This window comes from Palaemon carinicauda, chromosome 37 (genome assembly GCF_036898095.1).
Source record: "Palaemon carinicauda isolate YSFRI2023 chromosome 37, ASM3689809v2, whole genome shotgun sequence".
Taxonomy (NCBI): domain Eukaryota; kingdom Metazoa; phylum Arthropoda; class Malacostraca; order Decapoda; family Palaemonidae; genus Palaemon; species Palaemon carinicauda.
The window spans coordinates 56,456,435-56,483,809 of record NC_090761.1 but is presented as its reverse complement, the minus strand read 5'-3'; the positions used below and the strand labels follow the sequence as shown (position 1 = coordinate 56,483,809).

General features: G+C 33.9%; 1 protein-coding gene across 3 annotated transcripts in view; it reads left to right on the top strand.

Moving 5' to 3' along the window:
- LOC137629113 (uncharacterized) overlaps positions 1-19,704 on the top strand; it is a 26,963-nt gene extending 7,259 nt beyond the window's left edge. The window contains exons 1-3 of one of the 3 annotated variants that reach the window (XM_068360384.1): positions 9,948-10,073; positions 17,004-17,622; positions 18,612-19,704. In XM_068360384.1, coding sequence (XP_068216485.1) covers positions 17,022-17,579 — 558 coding nt within the window. In that variant the 5' untranslated portion in view covers positions 9,948-10,073; positions 17,004-17,021 and the 3' untranslated portion in view covers positions 17,580-17,622; positions 18,612-19,704. Of the gene's footprint in view, positions 1-9,947; positions 10,074-13,118; positions 13,627-17,003; positions 17,623-18,611 lie in introns of those variants that run through there. The other 2 variants (XM_068360382.1, XM_068360383.1) reach the window with 2 other exon arrangements.
- Positions 19,705-27,375: the final 7,671 nt, after the last annotated feature.

Below are 27,375 nucleotides of genomic sequence, written 5' to 3'. Positions count from 1 at the left end.
TAAAAGCGGCCAGTTGCTCCAGCATGCACAAAATATAGACATTAACTAACCTAAACTTCCTCCCCTTAACCTAACCTATAGGCTATGTCCTTCCCTACTTACCTAACGGGGGGGGGGGGGGGCCTAATGCCCCCCTGCGATCCCCCTTACACTGCCGTATTCTAAGTCAGCCGTTATCATACATAAAGGTGGCCGCTATCATACGTATACCCCGAGTAACTATCTACTCTACCATACATCGTCCTGATCCTCCATAGCCTCTATCCCTTATCTTATCAGCAGTCAGCTCTCGTTAAAAGCTGTGAATCACCGTTGACTCAATCTTCAATCACTATTTCATACGTCTTGACAGCTCACTGAAATCCTTTCAGAAGTGCATTAGCAAAGAACGCCTCCCGTGCAGACGATCAGTTCCTTTGCCAAGACGCAATTTTCACCTGCATACTAATGGTAGATAAGGCTGTGGTTGAAAAGAGTAGGCCAGAAACCGGTCCATCTTTTAGCATTGGCAGATTAGGGAATGGGAAAGCGTACGCGAGCGTGCGTGCGTGCGTCTTGAACCTCGGCACTGACTGAAAATGCCAATTCTGACGTCATTGTAGATGTCTGTAAAAAAAATTACAGAAAAATCCTATCCTGACCCCCAGTAAAAATATCTGTAAAAAAAGGATAAAAATTACCGAAAATGCCCATTCTGACCCCATTACAGATGTCTGTAAAAAATGATTGAAGATGCTCTCCCTGACGCCATTACAGATGTCTGTAAAATTACTAAAACTGCCCATTCTGACCCCATTACAGATGTCTGTAAAAAATGATTGAAGATGCTCTCCCTGACGCCATTACAGATGTCTGTAAAAATGACTAAAAATGCCCATTCTGACCCCATTACAGATGTCTGTAAAAAATGACTGAAGATGCTCACCTTGACCCCATTACAGATGTCTGTAAAAATGACTGAAAATGCCCATACTGACCCCATTACAGATGTCTGTAAAATGATTGAAAATGCCTATACTGACCTAATTACAGATGTCTGTAAAATGACTGAAAATGCCCATCCTGACTCCATTACAGATGTCTGTAAAAAAAATGACTGAGATTCTCACCCTGACCCCATTACAGATGTCTGTAAAAATGACTGAAAATCCCCATACTGACCCCATTACAGATGTCTGTAAAATGATTGAAAATGCCTATACTGACCTAATTACAGATGTCTGTAAAATGACTGAAAATGCCCATCCTGACTCCATTACAGATGTCTGTAAAAAAAATGACTGAGATTCTCACCCTGACCCCATTACAGATGTCTGTAAAAATGACTGAAAATCCCCATACTGACCAATTACAGATGTCTGTAAAATGACTGGAAATGCCCATCCTGACTCCATTTACAGATGTCTGTAAAATTACTGAAAATGCCCATCCTAACCCCATTACAGATGTCTGTAAAATTACTGAAAAATGCTCATCCTGACTCCATTTACAGATGTCTGTAAAATGACTGAAAAATGCCCATCCTGACCCTATTACAGATATCTGTAAATTGACTTAAAATGCCCCTCCTGACCTCATGACAGATGTATGTAAATATTCATTAATGCACATAGAAGGGTATGGTAGAGTTCACTATGTTTATATTTACAAATCTTAAATGTCTATTTCTTTGATGAAATTGTTTATTTCTCCTTTATTATTAATAAAAGTATATTATTAGGTGTTCTTGTGATGCCTTCAGGTATACCTCATCCATTGTAATTACTATTGAAAAATTTTTGTTCGATTACTTCATAGAAAAGAGCATAGTAATTTCTAAATTACATAAGACTCTTTTGAAAAGCTTTTAAAGTATATATCTTAACTGAATACTTTATTAAAATGTGTTATTTTTACGTTTTATTATTATTATTATTATTATTATTATTATTATCCAAGCTACAACCCTAGTTGGAAAAGCAAGATGCTATAAGCCCAGGGGCTCCAACAGGGAAAAATAGCCCAGTGAGGAAAGGAAATAAGGAAATAAATAAATGAAGAGAACAAATTAACAATAAATCATTCTAAAATAAGTAACAACGTCAAAACAGAAATGTCATATATAAACTATTAACAACATCAAAAAAGGTTTAAGCATATTACAAGAATCGATGTCATTTGCCATTTTTTTCCTGCTAGAGCCTTGGGCTTAGAGCGTCCTACTTTTCCAACTAGGGTTGTAGCTTAGGTAATAATAATAATAATAATAATGATAATAATAATACCATTGTCCTTTTCATCTGAGAAATTCTTTATAAGGAAGACATTAAGAAGAACACTGAGTAGTCTAAATCCTTTTGAGTGATAACACACGCTTCCCGCAAACATTTCCTATAGTACTTATGACAATAAACTCTGATTATTTATTTATCTCGATCTCTCTCGAATCACCCTTCGACAAAATACGGTTTTATGGGCCAATGAATCTCCTCGTTAGGCCATGATTTGTCACATACTTGTTCGAACCACTTTTTCTTATATTATTATTATTATTATTATTATTATTATTATTATTAGCTAAGCTACAACGCTAGTTGGAAAAGCAGGCTGCTACAGGAGAGGGCTCCAACATGGAAAATAGCCCAGGAAGAAAAGGAAATAAGAAAACCTAGAAGAGAAGTTTAAGAACAATAACACTAAAAATTTTTGTTTGACCCAGTTTTCCTTATATCAGCCCCTTTTACTCTCTGTTGTATTAATAACGGAAAGATTCAACCCCTTTTACTCTCTGTTGTATTAATAACGGAAAGATTCTCCTCTAGTAATTAGGTAAAGCGTTTCCTTGCAATAAACAAATGCAGCGTGGAAAATGGGAACCACACTCCCCTATGCACGAAGTAACTCAACTCCATATGTGACTGATTTCAATCCTCTAAAAGAAACCGACCAATCACCATCTGCGTAGAAAGGGGTTGCATCTCTCCTCCAGCCAATCACGTCACAGCAACCGAGCTCTTGGACCAATGAATGAGAAGGGCGAGTATATACATAGACAGGCTTGAAATTTGTACGCACGCGCTTGCTCGGGAGCTTCCTTTTGACCTATATAATGACGAACATTCCTATACATCGTTGAGTTTATATTCCTTTGATATGTTAGGACTGAGGCCATCCTCATTTAGTTAATTAAAGAAGAGAAATAACTCTCTCTCTCTCTCTCTCTCTCTCTCTCTCTCTCTCTCTCTCTCTCTCTCTCTCTCTCTCTCTCTCTCTCTCAAAGAGACCGCCTCTTAAACTTTAGTGTTAATTAATGCAGGTGATAATAAATAACAAAGTAGGTGGGAGAATTTACAAGGTCAGACAGGCTTAATAAAAAATAGCCGTTAGAAAGTCGTATATGATATTTCTGTAACCGTTAATTATACAGTAATGCAAATTAAGGAATTACCTGTACATCTCTCTGAGTGGGGATACCTTAATGTGATGAAAGGTTTTGTTTTCAGCGATCAGACAAAAGTCTCCCACCGTCACCAATCCACATTGAAGCGTACTAGTTAGGTCACCAATACTAGGTTGGTTGGTTGTGAGCAATCAGACAAATGTCTCCCACCATCACCAATCTGCAGTGGAGCTGTACTAGTCAGGGCCACCCATACAAGGTCGGTTTGTTGTGAGCAATCAGACAAAAGTCTCCCACCGTCACCAATCCACATTGGAGCGTACTAGTTAGGTCACCAATACTAGACTGGTTTGCTATGAGTGATCAGACAACAGTCTCCCACCGTCACCAGTCCGCATTGGAGCATACTAGTCAGGTCACCAATACTAGACTAGTTTATTATGAGCGATTAGACAAAAGTCTCCCACCGTCACCAGTCCGCATTGGAGGATAATAGCCAGGTCACCACTACTAGACTAGTTTATTATGAGCGATCAGACAAAAGTCTCTCACCGTCATCAGTCCACATTGGAGCTGTACTAGTCAAGTTACTAATACTAGGTTGGTTTGCTGTGAACGATCAGATAAAAGTCTCCCTCCATGACCAATCCGTATTGGCCAGCGTGCTGAGGTAACCTAGACAAACCACAGACATGAACAAGGACATGTTTGAGGCCTTTGTCCTGCAGTGGACTAGAAACGGTTGCATTTGTTGTTGTTGTTGTTGTTGTTGTACACCTTCACTTCTTGGGCCATTGATTATATTTACCCTAAAGGTAAATTAAACTCCAGGATTGTCCCACAGCTTATATTTTTCCTTATTACTAATATAATTCAAATATAATCTCCTTTCTTCGCTGTTTACATTTGAAAACTTTAATCATCATTTAGTGAGGTCCAATCAGGTCAAGTCAGGTCAAAAGGTCATGGGGACAAAAGAGAAAAGAAGTATCTATATACGAGGAAGTCAGTCAACCCCAGATTTCCCTACCTGTATCGGGGTTTCAAATGTCACTTCAGATTAAATTATTGCAGACTACACTGAGAGAGAGAGAGAGAGAGAGAGAGAGAGAGAGAGAGAGAGAGAGAGATCTTATGCCATTTACTTTGACAAGATCTCAGGGTTTAAATTATTTTAACGTGATATATATATATATATATATATATATTCATTTCTTAATGCGGATCAGCAAAGCAATTGTAGCCAGGGCCACCCATACTAGGTTGGTTTGCTGCGAGCGATCAGACTAAATTCTCCCACCATCACCAGTCCGCCGTGGCCAGCGTGGTGATGAAAACTGGCCTGAACCCAGATATAAATAAGACAATCAGTCTAGGCCTCCAGTCCTCGTCTCTCGAGTAAGGGGGAGAGGGTGTTGTCATACCCTGATGAGAGAGGGCTGGTTGTGTGCATATCTACCTCAATAATTAACGATAATTTCTGACGGATCGCGTACACTACTATTATTATATTCTCCTGTGTTTTTATCATATTAAAAGCGTTTTCATTCTTTCATTATCATCAAATCAGGTCAAGCCGGGTCAGAAGGTCATAAGAATAAATAAAGAACAACTATTTTATCTATGGAGGTCAGTTAACCCAAGACAGCCTTACCTGTGGTGGGGATTCAAATGTCACTTTACGTTATGGTAGCCTGTGCTATGGTAGACAATGGAGAGAGAGAGAGAGAGAGAGAGAGAGAGAGAGAGAATAAAGAAATTTGATTACATACTTACTATGATAGTCTCATTATCGATGGCTTCGACACATGATTCTTATTTGAGCTCATTTTTTACTCCTTCTAATACACACACACACACACACACACACATATATATATATATATATATATATATTATATATATATATATATATATATATATATCTAGAGAGAGAGAGAGAGAGAGAGAAACCTTTATATCATATATACATATCTTCTAGAATCGTAAGAAAGAAGAAATAAACGCATTGGCCTACCCCCCCCCCCTCTCTCTCTCTCTCTCTCTCTCTCTCTCTCTCTCTCTCTCTCTCTCTACGTAAGCGGGAAGTTCTCCCTCTCTTACGTAACCGACTTCCCGCTTTCCCCCGTCCTCATCACCACCCTCATCTCCATTCAGACCAGGACACGCCTTGGAGTTTCACCTCATTCCGCGCTGTTTGTTTGTTTCTATTTTCGACAGAAGAATGCTGACACGCCAATGTAAATCAATCGGTCGGTCGTTTATGATTCGAATTGATTTATTGTAGTCGTTAGTTGTTCTCTAAGTAGTTGCAGTAACAGGGCACCTGGCCAAGATGATGTACTAGATCGAGGAACATAGTTTTAGGCTGATGCCTTGTATGTAGGCTACATACAAGTCTTCCTTGGGAAAGGCGTGCGACCTCAATGTAAGCATTCATTGCTATGATGAGCCACCACTATGAAAGACTATTCTAAAATTCTATATAAAGACAGAGCATCAACATAAAAAAAAAAATCGCGGTTCTTTACTCAGTGGCAGGACAGAGGAGGTTATCAGATCTGCCCCGGCAAAAGCAGCAGTGATCCTCTCAATTTATCTTCTTGCACAGGGAGGTGGTGCCATCTATTGAGGTGCTGGGTAACCAACAGAAACCATTGGCCTATCTTATCTGAGGTTGGACGTCAAAGCTTTGTTTTTTATGGTCTCTGTTCCAGATAATTATAGCCCCTCTATCCTGCAAATGTCACTAAACCCAACATAGGTCTATTCAGTAGCTACAAAAGTAGTAACACTCAATGTAACTTTATTAGTATCAAAATATTCTTTTATAAATAATCATGACATGAGTCTCATATATATATATATATATATATATACAGTATATGTGTATGTGTGTGTTTGTGCGCGCGTGCGCTCGCGCGTGTAAAGGCAGATAGAAAGATATATTAGTGCTCACAAATACTGTACACACCCGAATTCAGTGATTTTCGTTCAGTGTTTCTATCAAATTTCGAGCTAAACCAATAGGAATAACAATGTTTAATTATGGTAAAATGACAAAAACACCAAGTAATTGTTGAATATCACTTTTTATTTACCATTTTTAAATGTATTTAACGTACTGAACCTATGGAACTTCGGAGATGTATATGTCTGTGCGATGGTGTCACGGCGTTGGTCAATGGTCACATACTCCAGTCTCTCACTCACTAACGTCCAGTCATCGTCAAACAGCTTCGAATGTTGAAAAATATCATTATTATTTTATTATTACTTGCTAAGCTACAACTCTAGTTGGAAAAGCAGGATGCTATAAGTATTTCGCCGGATTTTCAGAAATTAAAGACGTAGCCAATCTTCTCAACATAAGTAGACCAATGGGTATGAATGGTTAAACCGATAGGCCTACAACGGAAGAGAGATATTGACAAATCTTCCTAGAGATTTGAAACACCGCTGCACAACCGAAGAAGATGAAGAGTTAACTAACTATAATTGAGCATCAATTTTCATCATTATTTTCAATTCTTAATAATAAACCAGCCATTATAAGTCTAGACTCGCTGAATATTAACCATCTCTCTCTCTCTCTCTCTCTCTCTCTCTCTCTCTCTCTCTCTCTATATATATATATATATATATATATATATCAATCACTGACAATATTCCAAAAGGGTTCGGTCTCATTACACAGTTTGCCTAAATATAATAGTGGGAAAAAGACAAAATCATATTTATTTGTTTTACTAGACTTTGTGTGCATTTTATTGTTCACATATATCTACTACATGTATTTTAAAGGATCTATTTAACAAATTATAGGGGTATACCACATACTTTACTTACACCCTTTTTTTATTGTCTTTATCATCGTTCGTTACTTAGTTTATTAATGCCTTTAGATTGAGATTAATTTGGTATTTCAATAGACCTAACTTGTTTAAATTACTTAGTTTGCCTCCCCACGCCTTACCCGTAAGTTTATAGGCCTATGCAGAAAATAAAGACAAGTGTACTACACCAAGACTATGAAGGAATTTCACAAATCCTACTTTATGGTCTGATAGATCCTCTTTATAAATTACAATGTTTTGACGCAAATATGTATTGGTGATATCTGACATAACCTATAGTCAATTTTTTTTAATGAGAGGCATTTGTACCGACTCGCAGCGGTGCCCTTTTAGCTCGGAAAAAGTTTCCTGCTACCTGATTGGTTAGAATTATCTTGTCCAACCAATCAGCGAGCAGGAAACGTTTCCGAGCTAAAGGGTGCCCCTGCGAGTCGGTGCAAATCTGCCTCGCTAAAAAGAATTGACTAAAGGCCTTGGTAGTTTTTGTTATGAAGTCAACGCTGTAGACCAAGAATCTAGAACCATATTATTATTATTATTATTATTATTATTATTATTATATGAAATACTTTGATGTCATTCTGCATAATTTGCAAACAAAATACTGTGGCTGATCATGTTTGACCTGACTAGTTTTTCATTCCTAAAGTAAGTTGATACAAAGGTAGACTATTAACTCTACCTACCTTATTTATTTATCTTAAACTGAAGAAACATTTTGGGAGACTAGACCAAGGCATGCATGTAACCTAAGCTATGATTCATAATAATTTGTTGTAAGTATTTAAATCATGATCCTAGTTAACGATTGTTTTATACACAAAAAAAAATAATAATCTTTGGATGGTTGCATATTCAAAATTCATCCATTTTTATCATTACACTATATTAAGTTCTGCTGACTAGGGTTGCATTTAAACTAATAATAATAATAATAATAATAATAATAATAATAATAATAATAATAATGTGAAAAGCGAAGAAAAACGACATGAGTCTATATCTGCCATAGCATTTGTTTATTATCAAAATAGGACGGCATAGTCAAGTGAAAACATTCGAAATAATCAAATCTCTCTCTCTCTCTCTCTCTCTCTCTCTCTCTCTCTCTCTCTCTCTCTCTCATGTAACCGCTAGGAAACATTCTCTCACATTTATTAAGTACACTATGGAAATCATTAATATTTTGTTTGCACGTTATAATAGTGTTTGTTTCCCTCCTCTTCTAGTCTTAGACATTTTATTCTTGTCTTTTTATATCGAATTACAAGTTCTCAGCCTTTATTCGTCCATCATTTTTCCCAACATATATCCAAAGAATAATATAGTACTCCATCTTCTAGACCTATTATTTGGCAAGGAGAATTATCTACCATTTTACAAAAATATTTAAATCTTCAAAATTGCCTGAACTGATCAAACAGCCAATGAAACATACTGGTCTTCATGATGTTCCACGTGCATCAATAAAAAAACTTGGCCGTGGCTATATCACGATACCCTTTTGTAACCGCAAAAAAAAAAAAAAAAAAAAAAAAAATTCAAATTATGTGTTGAGCACTGTTGACTCACAGTACGGTGACTACGGGTCTTGGAAACCGGTCTGTCCAGTCTAGCCGTCACCTGCCGGCGGGCTTACTCGAACTGGTCAAAACTTTTACGTCAATGAAAATATCTTCCGCCGGTCGACCTCCCTTTTTTATTCATGTTTCTTTTTTTTGGGGGGGGGGTACAGAATTACTTTCGCAGAGCTACTGTTCATTATTGATTTTCTTTGGTTAGCTGTTTATGCGGCCTTTAAAGCAGCTGTGTCGTCTCGTCGTCTCACTACCGTATAATCAGCGTTCTTTTTTTTTATATTTTTATTAAAAAATTAAATACATATTCTTTACAATCACAATATTTACAGCATAATCACATTTAATTGCATTTTTCTATAAACAAATCTATCTTATTTAACAATTTACAACATCACACATCTTGATTTTAATTTTTAGTCACTCAAAAACAATAATTTACATACTTTTTGGTGAACATTCAGCGTTTAGATAAGATTTTCAAATATGTTGTAGACCTATGTTGTCGGTGTGTGAACGTCATTATGAGAAGCTTTTTCTGCTCTGTGAAATATATGTTCATTTATTAGTTACTGCCTCTGACAGCACGATACATTAATTCCCGTTTTCTTTATAAATATTGGCTATACCTTTCCTCCAAGGACTATACAAAACACATAGGCCTATTAAGTAAAACCTATAGATTAAGCAAACTATGACAAACCCGTTTTCTTTATAAATGCTGGCTATACAAAACATGTAGGTCTACGGATGAAAACCTTCGGACAATGTCTTCGGGCAGTAAACAAACGACCATCCTGTTTCCTTCATAAACACCAGCTTTACAAAACATGTAGGCCTATGGATGAAATCTATCGGACAGTGAACAAACAACGACAAACATACATCTTTTAAAACTGCTGTTTGATAATTCCATAACCGAAATAGTAGTATCAGCTAGAAGATAAATTGTAACAGGAACCATTCTTTGGACGTAATGAAAACGGAGTGTGTAAAAATCTACGGCTTGATATATAAACATTTCACTTCGCAACGATTCCTAGGAAGGGGGTGGGCCCTAATCCGGTTGATTTTAGGAGTAACTCATCAAGAATATCCTCACGTCTCTCCCTCCTAATCATTAGTATTATCAATAGCAACTCGTTTCCTCATGTCTTAGCGATCCAGCTTGCAGACTCATACTCGTATATATTTACAGATTTGTTATGCTCATCCATGACCAAGAGACTGGCTCGTCTGCTTTTACGAAAGTACTAAAAGGTAGATATTATATACACACCAATCTTGATTATCTAGATATTGATTAAACATCTGCTATGCTATAGCTGTATAAACTGTAGCTCTTTCAATGCTGATTTTAACCTAACATGCATCTATATGCTTTTGAGCTTTTGAAATTATGTGTTTGTGTGTGTTCTTGGAACTTCCTGCTTCTGCAAGTAATATCAGACAGGAGCATATATCAATACTGCCCCGTGGTAGTATTGTAAGAATACTACCACCGAACGTCCTGTATGTCTTAGAAAGCGAGTAAAAGGACAGATGGTGCCTCGCAGAATTGCTTTTTAGCAAAAAGGCTAGGCCTACTACCAATAACTGTGGAAACTGTTTTCTTGCAATTGTGCTATTTAAATCAAAGCTTGGGCACACCTCCAATAACTGTGGTTAATAAATGCAAAGGAATGAGGTCGTAAAAACAGCTCTCCCAATTTAGGGAGAGGAGTATACCTAAGAAATTATCTCATTTAGACCAAACAGGATTTTTTTTACTAACCTCTGGTATGCCACAGCGGCTACTCTCGTATAATTTCCCGCCAGTTATTAGCCGAGGGCTTTGGCCTACGTGCACAACCACCTTACTGACAGCAAAAAACAGGTTTTAGAGGCGCGGGTATGCTTTTAATCAGCAAGTGAAGAGCTTTTTTTTTTTCTTTTTCTTTTGAGAAGCTGGTATATTTAAATTCTTGCTACTTTACTTTTTCGTTCTTTCGCTTTCTTTGTTAAAGATTATTTCCTTTTGATAATTTGCGATCTTTTGGTAGTTTTCTATTTCATCGGTCTATGATTTTTTATTTCAATCTATTATTATTATTATTATTATTATTATTATTATTATTATTATTATTATTATTATTATTATTATTATTATTAGCTAAGCTAAAACCCTATTTGGAAAAGCAGGACGCTATACGCCCAAGGGATACGACAAAGTAAAATAGTCCGGTTAAGAAAAGAAATAAGAAAATAAACTATTTTTATGATTTTATCCTATTTTTCTATAAATATTTTTTCATTGACTTTCTTTCATTCATTATTTCTGTCTATCTATCACATTGGAGTTTTTTTCAGCTATGATATGTCATTTCTGTAAGGTTGTAGCTTGGCTTTTAATTTTACTTCAACGCGTGCACTTAGTACCATAAACATCGGTTGGACCATGTTATTTCCTCGAGTGAAATCTGAGGAAGTTTATGTAGGCTCACATGTTATCTCGCCATATATATTTATGCTACTCTCTCTTAGCGAACTCCACTTCTCTCTCTCTCTCTCTCTCTCTCTCTCTCTCTCTCTCTCTCTCTCTCTCTCTCTCTCTCTCTCTCTTAGCGAGCTCCGCTTCTCTCTCTCTCTCTCTCTCTCTCTCTCTCTCTCTCTCTCTCTCTCTCTCTCTCTCTCTCAATGTATAACTGGAATGGAGGTGCGTACAACTATTATGAAGAACTCTCAATGTTAACTCTCATGTGTACTCTCCTCTCCCTTACATACATATATACATTGACAAACATACACACCATATTTATAGGCTTATGCATTTATCTGTATAAGCACACACACGTATATATGTATATATATATATATATATATATATATCTATATATATATATAGGCCTATACACACATATACTGTATATATATATATATATATATATATATATATATATATATATATATATATATATATATATATATATATATATATATATATGTGTGTGTGTGTGTGTCTGTGTGTGTGTGTGTGTGTAAAGGCACATATATATATATATATATATATATATATATATATATATATATATATATATATATATATATATATATATATATATATATATATACGGGTGTGTGCTTATGCATGTGTACGCGCCTGCGATTGCCAACGCGATTGAAACGTCCTTGCCTGGCAATTGCCGGACTGGCCTCAAGCCCCGCTCAAGCTCGATAGTTTATTTTGCAGCGTATGCAACATGACCATCCTTTTGAGCTAAGGATGTGGGATTTGCGGAAGCATATAGGTCTACTTGCTGAATCATCAGTAGCCATTGCCTGGCCTCTCCTGGCCCTATCTTGGGTGGAGAGGGAGCTTGAGCGCTTATCATATGTTTATATGGTCAGTCTCTAGGGCATTGTTACCGTCCCTTCCCCCTGCCATTCACGAGTGACCTTTAAGCCTTTAAAATGCTTATGTTTGTGTGTGCGTGCGTGTGTTTAAGGTAATATCCTGGTCACCAAGAGTTCCTATAACGTTTCAGATTGTCTTTTATTTCATGGACCTCAAAGTCTTTAATATATATATATATATATACATATATATATATATATATATATATATATATATATATATATATATATATATATATATATATATATATATATAGCCTGATTTCTTTGTAAATTTTTTGTCAAATAATTCTGGAAATAAAATTGGTATCGTCGCCGAAATTTGTCAAAGAAACTTGTATATGTTAAATTTCTCCTTTCTTCAAATATTCCATACGAAAAATAAATTAAATAAAAGGAAGATAAAGGTGAACATTTTTTTTACTATAATTTTTATCATAAGTGTTACTGCTTTATTACAATTATCTTTAATTATTATTGTTATGTTATCATTATTATAATTGATAGTATTAATATTGCAATTTAAGCACTGGTAGCTTTTTTTCAATTAAGGGTTGTGAGCTAAGGGATGGGGTTTTGAGGGAGCCTATAGGTCTACCTACTGAGGTATCAGCAGCCATTGTCTGCCTCTCCCTGGTCTTAACGTGGGTGGAGAGGGACTTTGGAGCTGACATGTATATACTGTCCCTATCCTCTGTCATTCTTCAGTAGCCTTTAAACCCTAAACATTCAATTGATAGCATCAAATTTCCAATCCTTATTCCTTCCTGTTCTACTTAATGTTCGCAATGGGAACCCATTGGGTATCCTACCGCTTTCTCGCTCCTTTATAGACTTTCCAATTCTCTCTCTCTCTCTCTCTCTCTCTCTCTCTCTCATCCGGTCTTCAAACCAGATTAAACGCCAGAATACTAGTAGCTCGAGACTCGCTCTCATCCACCTCAACATAATAACAACCATTTCTTCACGAGACTGCTCATTCACTTCCTTCTTTTATTCATTTATTTCACGAGACTGCTCATTCACTTTTTATTCATTTATTCTAACAATTACCGTCATCTTTCCCACTTCCTTTTAATATTTCCTTCGCCAAGACACGCATTTGCAGGCCAAGCAAGTCGTTCACCAATGCAAGACGAAACAGAGTTTCGTAATGTGCAACCAGAGTGTTGCCGTGAGGGGTTCCCTATATTACACCGCACAGTCTGAGGAAGAGAGCTGTGTGGGGAAGTTGGTCTGCCGAATGAAAGACGCCGGTGTGTGCAGTGTTTAACCAGTTTTGTTTATTTATTTATCTAATTTGACTCTAATCTGTGTGCGTGCTTGGAAAGTGTTTTCGTTCCACAAGGTCACCGGAAGAGAAATATAATATCAAACGGAGTTATTTTTTTCCTTGGTGTGAGTCATTGCATACGTCACTGTAAGTACACTGAAACCGTTTATTTTCAATTTATATCTTAAATGGTTATTTTTATTATATATTTAAAACAATATCATCTTAAACATCCATTTTTAATCTTCATATTTTATGGATTAACTCATGGAACAATAATTTTAGTACTAAAAATAAATTATTTAGGATCTATGTATTTCTCAGTTTGTAATTTCTATACTTTTTATAACATATCTCAATTCATTGATCATTTATGATACATTTTTCTATATATTTCCTTTTTTTCATAACATTACAATAAATTCTGAGTATTTCTTTTTTCATAACATTACAATAAAGCTATGAACTAAATTGTACGTTATAGTCTTTTTCGTGTCTTGAAATCTTTTAAGTCTTTTGTTTAGTAAAGCCTCTTTTAAAGTCTTATATAATCCAGGAAAAGGCTACGTTCAAAAACTATACTCAGATATAGCCAGCATTCAGGCTTTAAAGGCTTTTGGGTGAGTCTATATAAAGACTGAAATCTATAAACTATATAAACAATAGCGTCTGAGACTAACCCGGAGAGAGAGAGAGAGAGAGAGAGAGAGAGAGAGAGAGAGAGAGAGAGAGAGAGAGAGAGAGCTAATTTTAGAAAATTAGGGCCACATGACCCACAAAAAGGTCAAAGGTTAGATTCCAGACATTTAGGATGTTGTTACTAAATTATTATTATTATTATTATTATTATTATTATTATTCTAAGCTAAGCTACAACCCTAGTTGGTTAGTTGGAAAAGCAGAATGTTACAAGCCCAAGGGCTCTAACAGGGAAAAATAGCCCAGTGAGGAAAGGAAATAAGGAAACTACAAGAGAAGTAGTTAACAATTAAAATAAAAGATCTTAAGAAAAGAAACATTAAAATAAATAATGCATATATAAACTAGAAATAGACCTTATTAAAAACTCGTTATTTGAAGTAAATCTGTGTAATTAGGAAATATTTGAAATATATCTGAGACACCTCGATCTATTTGGGTGAAATCTGAGACGAATCTGTGATACCAAAATCCATTTGAGATAAATCTGGATAGTCACAGGTTAAATATGATTCTAGAAGTCTTCCTTTGCACTTAATTGGTAATTATTGTTGCAGCGGACATCATTAATATGAAAATTAATATGCACTTTATTACTTATTCGAGTCACGAAATCAAAGACCAAGAAATATACCTCATTAGTAATTCGAGCCATAGTAATGATGGAATTTACCGTTGCAAAGCATTTGTCATTCATCATATCTAACAACCTATTGGTAGCGTCCTTGCCTGGTGATCGACAGAATGAGGTTTGAGTTCCTCTGAAACTCGTTGGCTGCTATGGTCGCTGTAACCTCACCATCTTTAGGAGCTAAAGATGGGGCTTTGGTCTAGCTTATAGGTCTATCTGCTGAGTCATCTGCAGCCAATGACTGGCCATCCTGTGCCCTAGCTTGGGTGGAGAGGAGGCTTGAGCGCTGATCATATGTATATATCGTGAGTGTCTAGGGCATTGTCCTGCTCGATAGGGCAATGTCACTGTCCCTTGCATCTGCAATTCATGAGCAGCCTTTAAACCTTTCAATGGGGTTATTTGTACTGAGGAAGCGAGCTCTAGTAACCTCATGAATAGGACCGGATCCTACAAGGAACTGTGGGAGGGGAAGGATGTAATCCTTCAACTTTCTCTTCCTTAAGAAATCCGTTATTTGTTGAAGTAATTGGGATTCTAAGTACAAGGTTTATCTAGTCATGAGATGCAGGAGATGACACAATACACCGAGTGAATATGAAAATAAAATTTATGAAATTTATTTTCTGGGAAATTATATGAAAAGGTTCAATGGTTGAATTTTCATTGGTTAGAAACTCAAAATTCAGACTGAGAGACCTCTGGCGGTTAATATTATTGGTTTAATTATAGAAATGAAATTAGTAAAATTTATTCAGTGGAAAAAAATAGTCAAAATTAATCCAAAGATTGAAATTCATCATTTGGAAACTAAAAAAAACATAGGGACTAAAATGACGCCTTGGAAATTTATGATTAAATAATAACTTTATTTACTGAGAGAAAAAATACAAAAAAGAGCCAAAAGATTCAATTTCATTGGGTGGAAACTTTTAAAATAGGAAATTAAATCTAAAAATTATTGTTTGAAACTTACAAAATAGGAAATTCAGACTGAAATATACTATTTGGCAGGTAAAATAACCTAGAGACTAGAATTCACTAGTTGGAAACTCAAGAGAAATAAGGTCCCGTGACCAACGCGTAATGTGATGGGGTCAGTAACCTACAGGTTGATAAATATTCCAGTGGCCCCTTGGAATGACAATCATGAATGCTTTAGACGTAGCGTATGCAACTGTATCTGTGGCATTCATTTATATGGGAGAACTGGCGAACGTGATATGAATCTCTTTAGGATATTGGCAAAGCTTTGATTATATATTCCTCGCTCATGTTTACATGCCGCTCATGAATAGCAAGGGATAGTAACATCGCTCTATCAAGCAGGACAATGCCCTAGAGACTGACCATATGATCAACACCCGAGCCCCCTCTCCATCCAAGCTAGGACTAAGGAGGGCCAGGCAATGGCTGCTGATGACTTAGCAGATAGACCTATAGGGTCCCCAAAACGTCACATCCCTAGCTTACAAGAATGGTGAGGTTGCAGGGATCAAAGGAACTAACGAGTTTGAGCGGGACTCGAACCACAGTCTGCGGATCGCCAGTCAGGGACGTTACCACATCAACCACAATAATATGTTGTTTTTCTAAGTAAATTTTTCTATTGTATTTCCATATTGCATGAAAATTAACATAATAGGCATAAAATTAAGGCATATTAGAATGAAAAAAGAAAATTATTTTCTAATATTCATGCCTTCTCCATCATAAGGCTTAATAATACGGAGTATTCTAGAAGTTTCATTCCAGCTGTGACCATGTTGTGGAATGATCTTCCTAATCAGGTAGGTGAATCTGTGAAACTTCAGAAGTTCAAATTTGCATTGGACTATTTTTCACTGTTGAAGCCATTGGGCTTATAGTATCCTGCCTCTCCATCTAGGGTTGTAGCTTTGCTAGTAATAATAATAATAATAATAATAGTAATAATGATAATAATAATAATAATAATGATAATAATAATAATAATATTAATAATGATAGTAATAATATTATCATTATTATTATGATTATTATTATTATTATCATTATTATTATGATTATTATTATTATTATCAATAATAATAATAATAATAATAATAATAATAATAATGATAAAAACTATAATAATATATGCCGGAACATTACGAACCCCAACGAATATCCTGCAAGTCAACGAACTGTCAACCATGTCTCTTTTCAATTGCAGATCGCCGCTGTCATCATCATGAAAATCCTGACCTTAATCCTGATCTGCGTAGCCTTTGCTTCCGCCGACAAGGTAAGGAACGTCCTCAGGGGGAGAGGACGAGGCCAGGATGTGAAATCAACTAAAGCTGGCCAGGACGAATCCCTCGTTCCTCCGTCAGAAGATCAGGACTCAAATGTTTCAAGCCATGGAGGAGAAAAGGCAGATGGGTCTGATCCTGCTTCTCGCATCTCCATTGAAGATTCCAAGACGAAGATCGCTACTAACGAGCAAGAGTTTGTGGCTGAAATATTCAAGCTCTTCAAGTACCCCTTTGGCAATACAGTCATTGTTATCATTACGTTAGTCGTCATTACCTTGACCTTAGTGGGCCTGCTTAAGAAAGAAATAGCCCTGGCTGATTTGCACGAGCAAGAAGCCGCGGAGAGACTGCCCTACTACAACCAGTATTACGACTATTACAACTACAATCCGCATTACAACTACAGGAGCTCGAAGTCCCCCTTCGATTTCTCCTACCAAGGAATGATCGACTTGGCTCAAAGAGTTTACACGGCGCTACAGACGGAATATTAAGGTTTCACTTCGAACATTAGTGGTTTGCTCTTCACTGCTAAAAGTAAGTCTAAATTGTACTTTATAACAAGATAAATAAGGAACATTGAGCTTACTTTTCTTTATTTTTCTAAAAACTTGTATCTCAAATGATCTATTTTAATCTACTTATTACTTTTCCCCTTCTTTTTGTCCTCTATACCATCAAAAACTCTCAACTGATCCTCTGACCCTATCAAAAATTCGAAAATAAATAGCAATGCCACCCTCCCTCAGCTCATCCATTTTTTTCTTATTCACTCTATTCACTCCCCTCTTCTCTAAATCACTTGTCATTAACAATATTTACAGGCACATATTTCATCCACCCCTCTTATTTACCTTATCTATTTCTTCAACAAAATAAAACCTATTTTGGTCAAAACTGTTTCCATACTCCTTTACTAATGGAAAAATATACTTAGCAACAACTCCATCCGCTTTAATATTCCTGATTTTCCAGCTTAGCTAATAATAATAATAATAATAATAATAATAATAATAATAATAATAATAATGATAATAATAATAAGAACCTTTGCATTCAGATATCCTAGCACAGCTACCCTCTTATGTTTTCCAAACTCAACCAGGCACTGATTCAGAATCTTCAAGAGGATTCTTTTTCAATTTCAACCCTTTCAATTCCTGGACCATATGCACATACAAATATGAATTTTACTCCTACCAAACTCATTCTTACTCATACAGTTCTCGAAATGCCCATTTGTACTCTTTCACCCATCTTTGGAATCTTTCTTATATCACAAGTTAAATAATTAACTATGTTTATCTTTATTTGCTGCGTTTTCTTATTTTTTTTTTAAATCTTGATTTATAAATGTGTCAAACTTCATGTATCTTATTTTGTATCATCTACAGTAAATGCTTGATTAAGTAATAATCAAGCCAGCCTTCATTTCCTGATCCACTTATATTCCCTGTAACATAAGATTGATATAAAATCCTTCTCTTGAAACGAAATGGTATAATTATCTATTTTAACTTTTCCAGCTAAGTGCGACACACGAATCCTTTCCCTGGACGAGAGAAGAATATTTTTTCGAAAATTGGTGCCAGCGAGAGCCACTCTAGACGACTCTGCTAAGGTGGAATACAGACTAGAACAGAAAAAAAATCACTATTCCATCCCATTTCCATGTATTTGTACTTCACAATTTCACATTTGTCAACATTTGTATTACATTATTATTTTAAGAGGTTGTCCCACTACTAATCCATCTTTCTGTTTATAGTACTCGCCATTGAACATGTAGTAGCTGTTATCAGTTGCTTGTTTCAACATTTGTTCAAGTTTATGAAACAAGCAACTGATAATAGCTACTTCATGTTCAATGGCGAGTGCTATAAACAGAAAGATAGATAGCTATGGGAAAACCTCTTAGTGAGCTACTAGCAAATGCTTTCCTGTGTTATCACGAAAACAATGATCTTATTTCTATAGGGTTGTAACTAGAAAGATATTTATCACATTCTATTTATGATTTGATTAAGGGTGGATATTAAATTTATATTTCTAATTCCCTTCATAGTCATTAGATACATTTGATTTGTAAGTCCAGTTTTCGGAATTTTACATTTTGATTTCTCTTTGTAATTTCGCTCATTCCATCGCTAGATTATCATCTTTTTTTTTTTTTTTTTTTTTTTTTTTGGTGTTATATAAGACCAAATTCTGTGTAAGTATCCCAAGCCACATTATTCAATCCCTTACCTGAAATTGACAAAGTAATTTTATTCTGATTTCTGATATACACCTGTAAACAATGATGTTCCTGATTTTCCAAGCGATGTTTTAAGCTATCTCATTAACTTTATTGGCCAGTATACCAGGCTAGGAGAGACCTCAAGCATACAGCTCACTCTCCTGGTCTGCTTTTAATATTAGAAATATTAGATAATTTAAGACACGGAAGGAAGCTTCTTAAATTGAAGAGCGGAGGAATACACTGCAAGCATGAAAAACTAGTTCCTCAAATAAAAACAAATGGCTGCTAACACTGTTCAAGCTCCTTGAAATGTAATTATTTCATGTCCTTATACCTTAGTAAGTGATTTTCCTCTCATATATATATATATATATATATATATATATATATATATATATATATATATATATATATATATATATATATATATATATATATATATATATGGTCGGGTCTAGATTGCCTCACCTTACGTAAAACACAGGATCTAATCTTTGGCAGCCAGTAAAGTATTCATATTGATTTCACCTCTTTCTTCTAAGCGCTTCCTTTCACATCTAAAAAAGACAGCATATCAAAGCCATACCTACGCTATTTAATATTCATTTCATACTTGCATAAAAGGCCAGTTTTAAGTATTATTAATCCAATTTAGTTTTTAAACGATAAGATAATTGTACCCAAGGTGCCTTACCTTTCTAGAAGTACTGTATCATTTATATATATATATATATATATATATATATATATATATATATATATATATATATATATATATATATATATATATATATATGGGTGTGTGTGTGTATATATATATATATATATATATATATATATATATATATATATATATATATATATATAATGTATATATATATATATACATATATATATATATGTATATATATACATATATATATATATATATATATATATATATATATATATATGTATATACTGTATATATATATATATAATATATACATATATATATACATATATATATATATATATATATATATATATATATATATATATATATATATATATATTGTCTAAAGACATTTCTGAGGTAAACCTATGATTTTGCGTGTTTTTAGTTATTTATTTATTTATTTTTTTTTTGGCATGAAATCAATCTGTCGATGTCACGCATCTTAGAGTTCTTAAGCAAATCAGTAAAACAAGCAACAAGGTTTATCATGAATAAGGCGAGAACAAGTTAGAAATTGTCTGTATCCATTCCATTCTTATCTAAAGATACAGGTAGCTAGTGTTAGGGTAAAACGAATGTATTTGAAATTAGTGGTAACATATAACTATGTTTTATATTCTTATATAGATTATTATATAATTTTCTTTGAAATTATTTTAATAGATATCCCATCTTCAATAGTGATTTCTTTTGAAATTATTTTGATAGATATCATCTTCAATAGTGATTTCTTTTGAAATTATTTTGATAGATATCATCTTCAATAGTGATTTCTTTTGAAATCCTTTTAATAGATATCACATCTTCAATAGTGATTTCTTTTGAAATTATTTTAATAGATATCACATCTTCAATAGTGATTTCTTTTGAAATTATTTTAATAGATATCACATCTTCAATAGTGATTTCTTTTGACAATTATTTTAATAGATATCACATCTTCAATAGTGATTTCTTTAACAAAATTGACCTATAACGAATCATTAGCAATAGTTTTCTACCTTTTCTAGTAAGTTTAGAATAATTTAACAACGTGAACTCTTTGTGGTTTGTATTACAACACATCATTCTATAGACCTCCATAGAAGACGTTTGCCTTATATTTATTTATAAAAACCAATGAAGGAATGTATTAATCACGCCCTGATTTTAGTACACAGAGGAAAATAGAAACATAATCCTGAATGGGGAGACCTTAGCGTGGTGAAAGGGTTTGTGTATCGCCATGATCAGCAAACCTGTTCTATAGTCAATTCTTTTTAGTTAGGCAGATTTGCACAGACTCGCAGGGGTGCCCTTTTACCCCGGAAAAGTGTCCTGATCGCTGATTGGTTGGACAAGATAATTCTAACCAATCAGATAACAGGAAACTTTTCCAAGCTAAAAGGGCACCGCTGCGAGTCGGTACAAATGTACCTTATTAAAAAAAAATGAGTATAGTTAGAGCCATCTATACCAGTTTGGTTTGCTGTGAGCTATCAGACAAAAGTCTCCCACCATCACCAATCTGCGGTGGCCAGCATGTTGATTTAAACTGGCTAAACCCTAGACATGAATAAGGAGATGTTTGAGGTCTATTTCCCATCACCAATTTGCAGTGGCCAGCGTGGTAATGAAAACTGGCCAAACCCCAGACAGGAATAACGATATGTTTGAGGTCTCTGTCCTGCAGTGGACTAAAAACAGCTGCATTTTTTGTTGTTGTTATTGTTGTATAAAACTGTGGTTGTTTTTCCCAACAACGGCTATGGGTCACTAGGCCAGTATCGCACGATATATAGAAAACGATCTAATCTTTAGTTTGTACAGTATTTTATTTCGTTCCTGTTTACGGTAGTGAAGTGAGGAGAGGCTACGGTATTTTAAGTTCTCAGACATTAAAAAAAGATTCTTTTGTGGTCATAACTTTGGCGTTAACATTCTTCAGGTACATTTAGTATCATTGTGTGATGTCACCGATATGTTGTGAGGCTTTTTCTCGGTAGAGAAAACTAGTAAAACTGTATTTTTTTTCAATCTTTATTCAAATTTCATATAAAACGTGTTTTTTTATCAATAGACTAGTAGACCTATTCTTTAGATTTTTTATTTGAATTTAATAGAAAACTTTTTCTTAGTATTCGAAAATAGTTGATCTAATTTATTCGAATTTCAGAAAAAAACTACTTTTCTCATTAGACGGAATTATATATATGTATATATACATATATATGTATATGTGTATATATATATATATATATATATATATATATATATATATATATATATATATATATATATATATATATATATATATATATATATATATATATATATATATATATACATATATATATAAATATATATTTATTTATTTATGTAAAGGAACTCGTATTTATATTAACGTGAACTTTACAAACTATTTATTCTGATGGTCTCATATACTAAAATTATTTTTAGAACCTTTTTCTGATATCAAATCTTTCAACTGTACAAGACTCAGGAAATGAAAAACATTTTATGGTAATCAATTAGAAATGTACTGTTTGAAAAATAAAATTAAACTTTATTCATCAAGTTTTTTATTATTATCCTTGTTTAAATGTATACATATTTTGTTTTAGTATACATATTAATGTTTTTCAAATCCTTTTTATACTGATTAAATTTTAAAACTATGATTTATAAATTTCCATTGAGAAAAAAAAAATTCTATTTGATTTCACTGTTGACTCCAGCTGTTAAAAAATGGGGGAATTCAGATTTTGTATAAAAATACAAACAATTTTTTTTTCTTTTTTTTTCTTTTTTTTTACAATTTCAAACAAACAGCAAAAATAAAATTTGAAAATACATCAACTTGTGATATGTCTATCTGCTTTTTATTTCTAGCAGGAATTACTAGACCGAATAATAAAGGTTTCTGTGATATAATCTCAATATTTATTGACCAACGAATGTGTCACTTTTATTATTACTATGATTGTCAAGAAATACGTTTTTTTTTTTTTTTTAAGGTTGCTCGAATATTATTTCGAAAACAATGTAAATTCTGCCATAACTACATCTTTGAGTAACATTTCATTATTATTATTATTATTATTATTATTATTATTATTATTATTATTATTATTAAAGGCTAAGCTACAACACAAGTTAGAAAAGTAGAACGCTACATGCCCTAGGGCTCCAATAGGGAAAAATAGCCCAGTGAGGAAAGGAAATAAAGAAATGAATAAACTATATGAAAAGAAATAAGAAATATTTCAAGATCAGTAACAACTTTACCATTACCATTACCATTATATGCTAAGCTACAACCCTAATTGGAAAAGCCGGATGCTATAAGCCCAGGGGCTCCAACAGGGAAAATAGCCCAGTGAGGAAAGGAGACGAGGGAAACTCAAATATTTTAAAAAGAGCAACAACATTAAAATAAATATCTCCTGTATAAACTATAAAAAAAACTTTAACAAAACAAGAGGAAGAGAATTAAGAATAGTGTGCCCGAGTGCACCCTCAAGCAAGAGAATTCTAACCCAAGACAGTGGAAGACCATGGTACAGAGGTTATGGCACTACCCAAGATTAGAGAACAATGATTTGATTTTGGAGTGTCCCTCTCTTAGAAGAGCTGCTTACTATAGCTAAAGAGTCTCTTCTACCCATATAAAGAGGAAAGTGGCCACTGAACAATTACAGTGCAGTAAGAAGAATTGTTTGGTGATCTCAGTGTTGTCATATATACTGTATGAAGCAGAGGAGAATATTTAAAGAATAGGCCAGACTATTCAGTATGTGTGTGTGTGTGTGGGCAAAAGGAAAATGAACCGTAACCAGAGAGAAGGATCCAATGTACTACTGTCTGGCCAGGCACAAGACCCCATAACTCTCTAGCGGTAGTATCACAACGGGTGGCTGGTGCCCAGGCCAACCTACTACCTACTAATGAAGATCTTAGTATGATCATTATATTAACAGAGGTTAATTTAGATAAGAAATATCATCTAGAAAAAGTAAGACTAACTATTTCTCATACCAGAAGCTTCACCTTAGCCGTCAAGCCATATGTATCTCACGCCCTATATAACCCCGCCCCCCCCCCCCTCACCCCCCCCCCCCCAAAAAAAAAATATATTATATTCTTCATATTGTGTAACATTATTATCTACTCTTATGTCTTGTATTGAACTACCACGTTACTTTGGCGACGGAAGCGGAAGTTAGGTCCAATTGTCAGGTACATGGGAATTTAGGTTGTGGGGAAGGGCGGAAGACTGCACGAACATACGAATGCACGATCATTCACCTTTGTTTGAAAGTACAGTAAATCTTCAATATTGATAGTCTTGCTATTCCAATTAATTTAGCTACCATTTATTTTATTTATTAGTCTCGATTATTAATAGATAAATTTAGCTATAATTTTCTTTGGTATATTAAGTACAATTTTACCCGTTAAAAAAAAAAAAAGAGAGAGAGGAAGTTTTTTTTTTTTTAAACTCTACGGGAAAACCACATTCTTTACGGTTGTAGAATTGCGTGGGTACCTTCCTTAAATCGACTTCCCTTAAGCTTACGTTTTCTTTGCTAATTCATGTGTCTGTCATCAAGTGTTATTGATAATCATCTATGGTTTAGTGAAATAAATATAAAAACGTGCGGACAATATCAACGGCTTCATATTTGATTTAGCTGTGATGATAATATCTAAAGAAATCGTTGTTCCAGTTTCGCTAAATTCACAGTTATGTGCACACACACGCACACATACATACAGTACATACCATATGTATGTATGTATGTATGTATGTATGTATGTATGTATGTATGTATGTATGTATGTATGTGAGTCTTATATAAAGATTACTCGGAAAAAATGATAACTACCAATCCATCAATACTGTTGCCACTATGTAATACGATTTTGTCAATCACCCATTCGTTATCAATGTATTCGATAAGAATATATATATATATATATATATATATATATATATATATATATATATATATACCACTCTTTGACGGATTTTGTATTTACTGCAATCTTGCCAGATGCTACTGAATTTAACAAATTAATATTTATGCATTATAATTACTTTAATTATCATAATATTAAGCACCAGCACATGCTAGAATATTATCCAAATCCACCACAGACAGTCTGAATTTTATTTAGGAACGTTTTGTGGTGAATTCTCTTATATGCGTTTTCTCAAATCAAAGTATTATTATCATAATAACAATAATGATGATAATAATGATAATACTAATAATAATAATAATAATAATAATAATAATAATAATAATAATAAGGCTCCCAGGGGAAGGAAAAAGTCCCACGGGATGGGGGAAGTCCCCAAGGTTGGGAGTTCCCTAGGGGTCCCTAGGAGTTGGAGAGGTCCCCAATGTTGGGGTCCCTTGGATTAAGGGATATCCCCAAGGTTGGAAGGCCCCTAGGAGTGGGGGAGGTCCCCAAGGTTGGGGGTCCCTTAGAGTATAGGATGTCCCAAAGGTTGAAGGGTCCCTAGGAGTGGGGGAGTTATCCAAGGTTGGGGGGTACCTAGGTGTGTGGGATGTCCCCATGGTTGGGAGATCCCTAGGAGTTGGGGAGGTCCCCATGGCTAGTAGGTCCCTAGGGTTATGTTTATTTCATTTTATTTGATTAAGATTTGTGATAACCATCTTGAGACTGATAACGCCTGGGGAAATGAAAACAACAAAAAGTACACATAAAACAATATATTAACTATTTGGATATCAACATAAATTTATTTCCTGAAAACTTAACAAAACAATTCAATAAATAGAAATCAAACAAAGAAAACAAAAACTCTTAAAATTACCAATAAATTAATGAGTATTACACCAGGTTTCCTAAGTCTATAAGCCACAATCCTTGACTGGATCTTTTGAAATTTGATGATTTCTGTCATTGCTGTCAAATGAATATATTTTTTTTAATTATATAGAATTTCATAATTTACAATTTTGTTCTCTCATTACTTTCAATTGAAAATTTGTTTTTGAATTATAATTTTTCTTTATAATTTATAATTTTGTTCTGTCATTCCTTTCAATTGCAATTTTTTTTAATTATAACTTTTTTGATAATTCACTATTTTGGTCTGTCATTACTTTCAATTAAAAGTTTTTGTTTTTGAATTATAAATTTTAACTGAAAATTTGTGTTTTTAAATTATATCTTTATCTGATAATTTGCAATTTTGTTTTGAAAGACAAAATTTTAGAATATATTTCAAAAAATGAATGTGGATCTCAATCACCCAAAAATTCTGTATTATTTAAAAGTCATAAAACTGAATTACAATAAATATTTTTAAGATTACAAAAATAAGATTCTCCCGAAATAGAAAAACGTTTTGCTCTTTAAGAAATAATGACATAAAAAATCAAAATAAAAAGAAAATCTTTCTCCGTAAGAAATATTAAAATTTTCACAAATTAGAAAGAAAAACTTGTTCCATAAGAAATATTATCATGAAAAATAGCTATTTATTTCTGTAACAATCATGAAACCCTTATAATGTTACAGGATATACCTTAGAATGTTAGATAAACAGTATTAAAATTACCATGTTAAAAGCTGACTAAAAACATTGCTCCAAAAGAATCTATCCAGTCGAGGTTTTGGTGGCAAATCTTAAAACATAAAGAGGTGCGCTTTTAATTGGCTAACGACGTTCAATTGCCAGCAATTGAACGCGTCTTGGTAAGGTACAGCTTAGGTCTAACGTCAAGAATAGGCCTACCATTGAATATCCGTGCATCGAAGTATAAAGAGGTTGAATTGAGATGGAGTTACCACCATTATTATCATTAAAGGCATCTCTCTTTTATATTTATCCAAAACTTTGTATATTCAGAAAGGTTTATTTATTGGTAAATATTTGTATTAAGGTGATTATCTTAGATATAGATGGTTACTCTATGGTATTAAATTAAGCTTTTATTAATACATCAATCATTTTGAAAAAAGGTATTTTTAGCGTTGTTAAGCTGTTATTAATACATCAATTATTCTGAACAAGTTTTACAGCTTTGATCAAGGTTATTTTACTGATGAATATTTTGTAACCAAATTCATAAGTCTTTTGTATCTTTTTTTCCCTTTTGGGGAAATAAATAACATTTGCATAAACAAAAATTAGATCTATTTATATAGTAATTGAATCTATATGGAGACCAGCTCCATAACATAGATAAAGAGCTTTGATATCTAATGATAATTGCAATATCAATATAATTACCTGAAATATTCACTTAATAATATACATAAAGATGCCTAAATGTCTTGAAGTTACCTGCATTGTTATATTATCATTAAA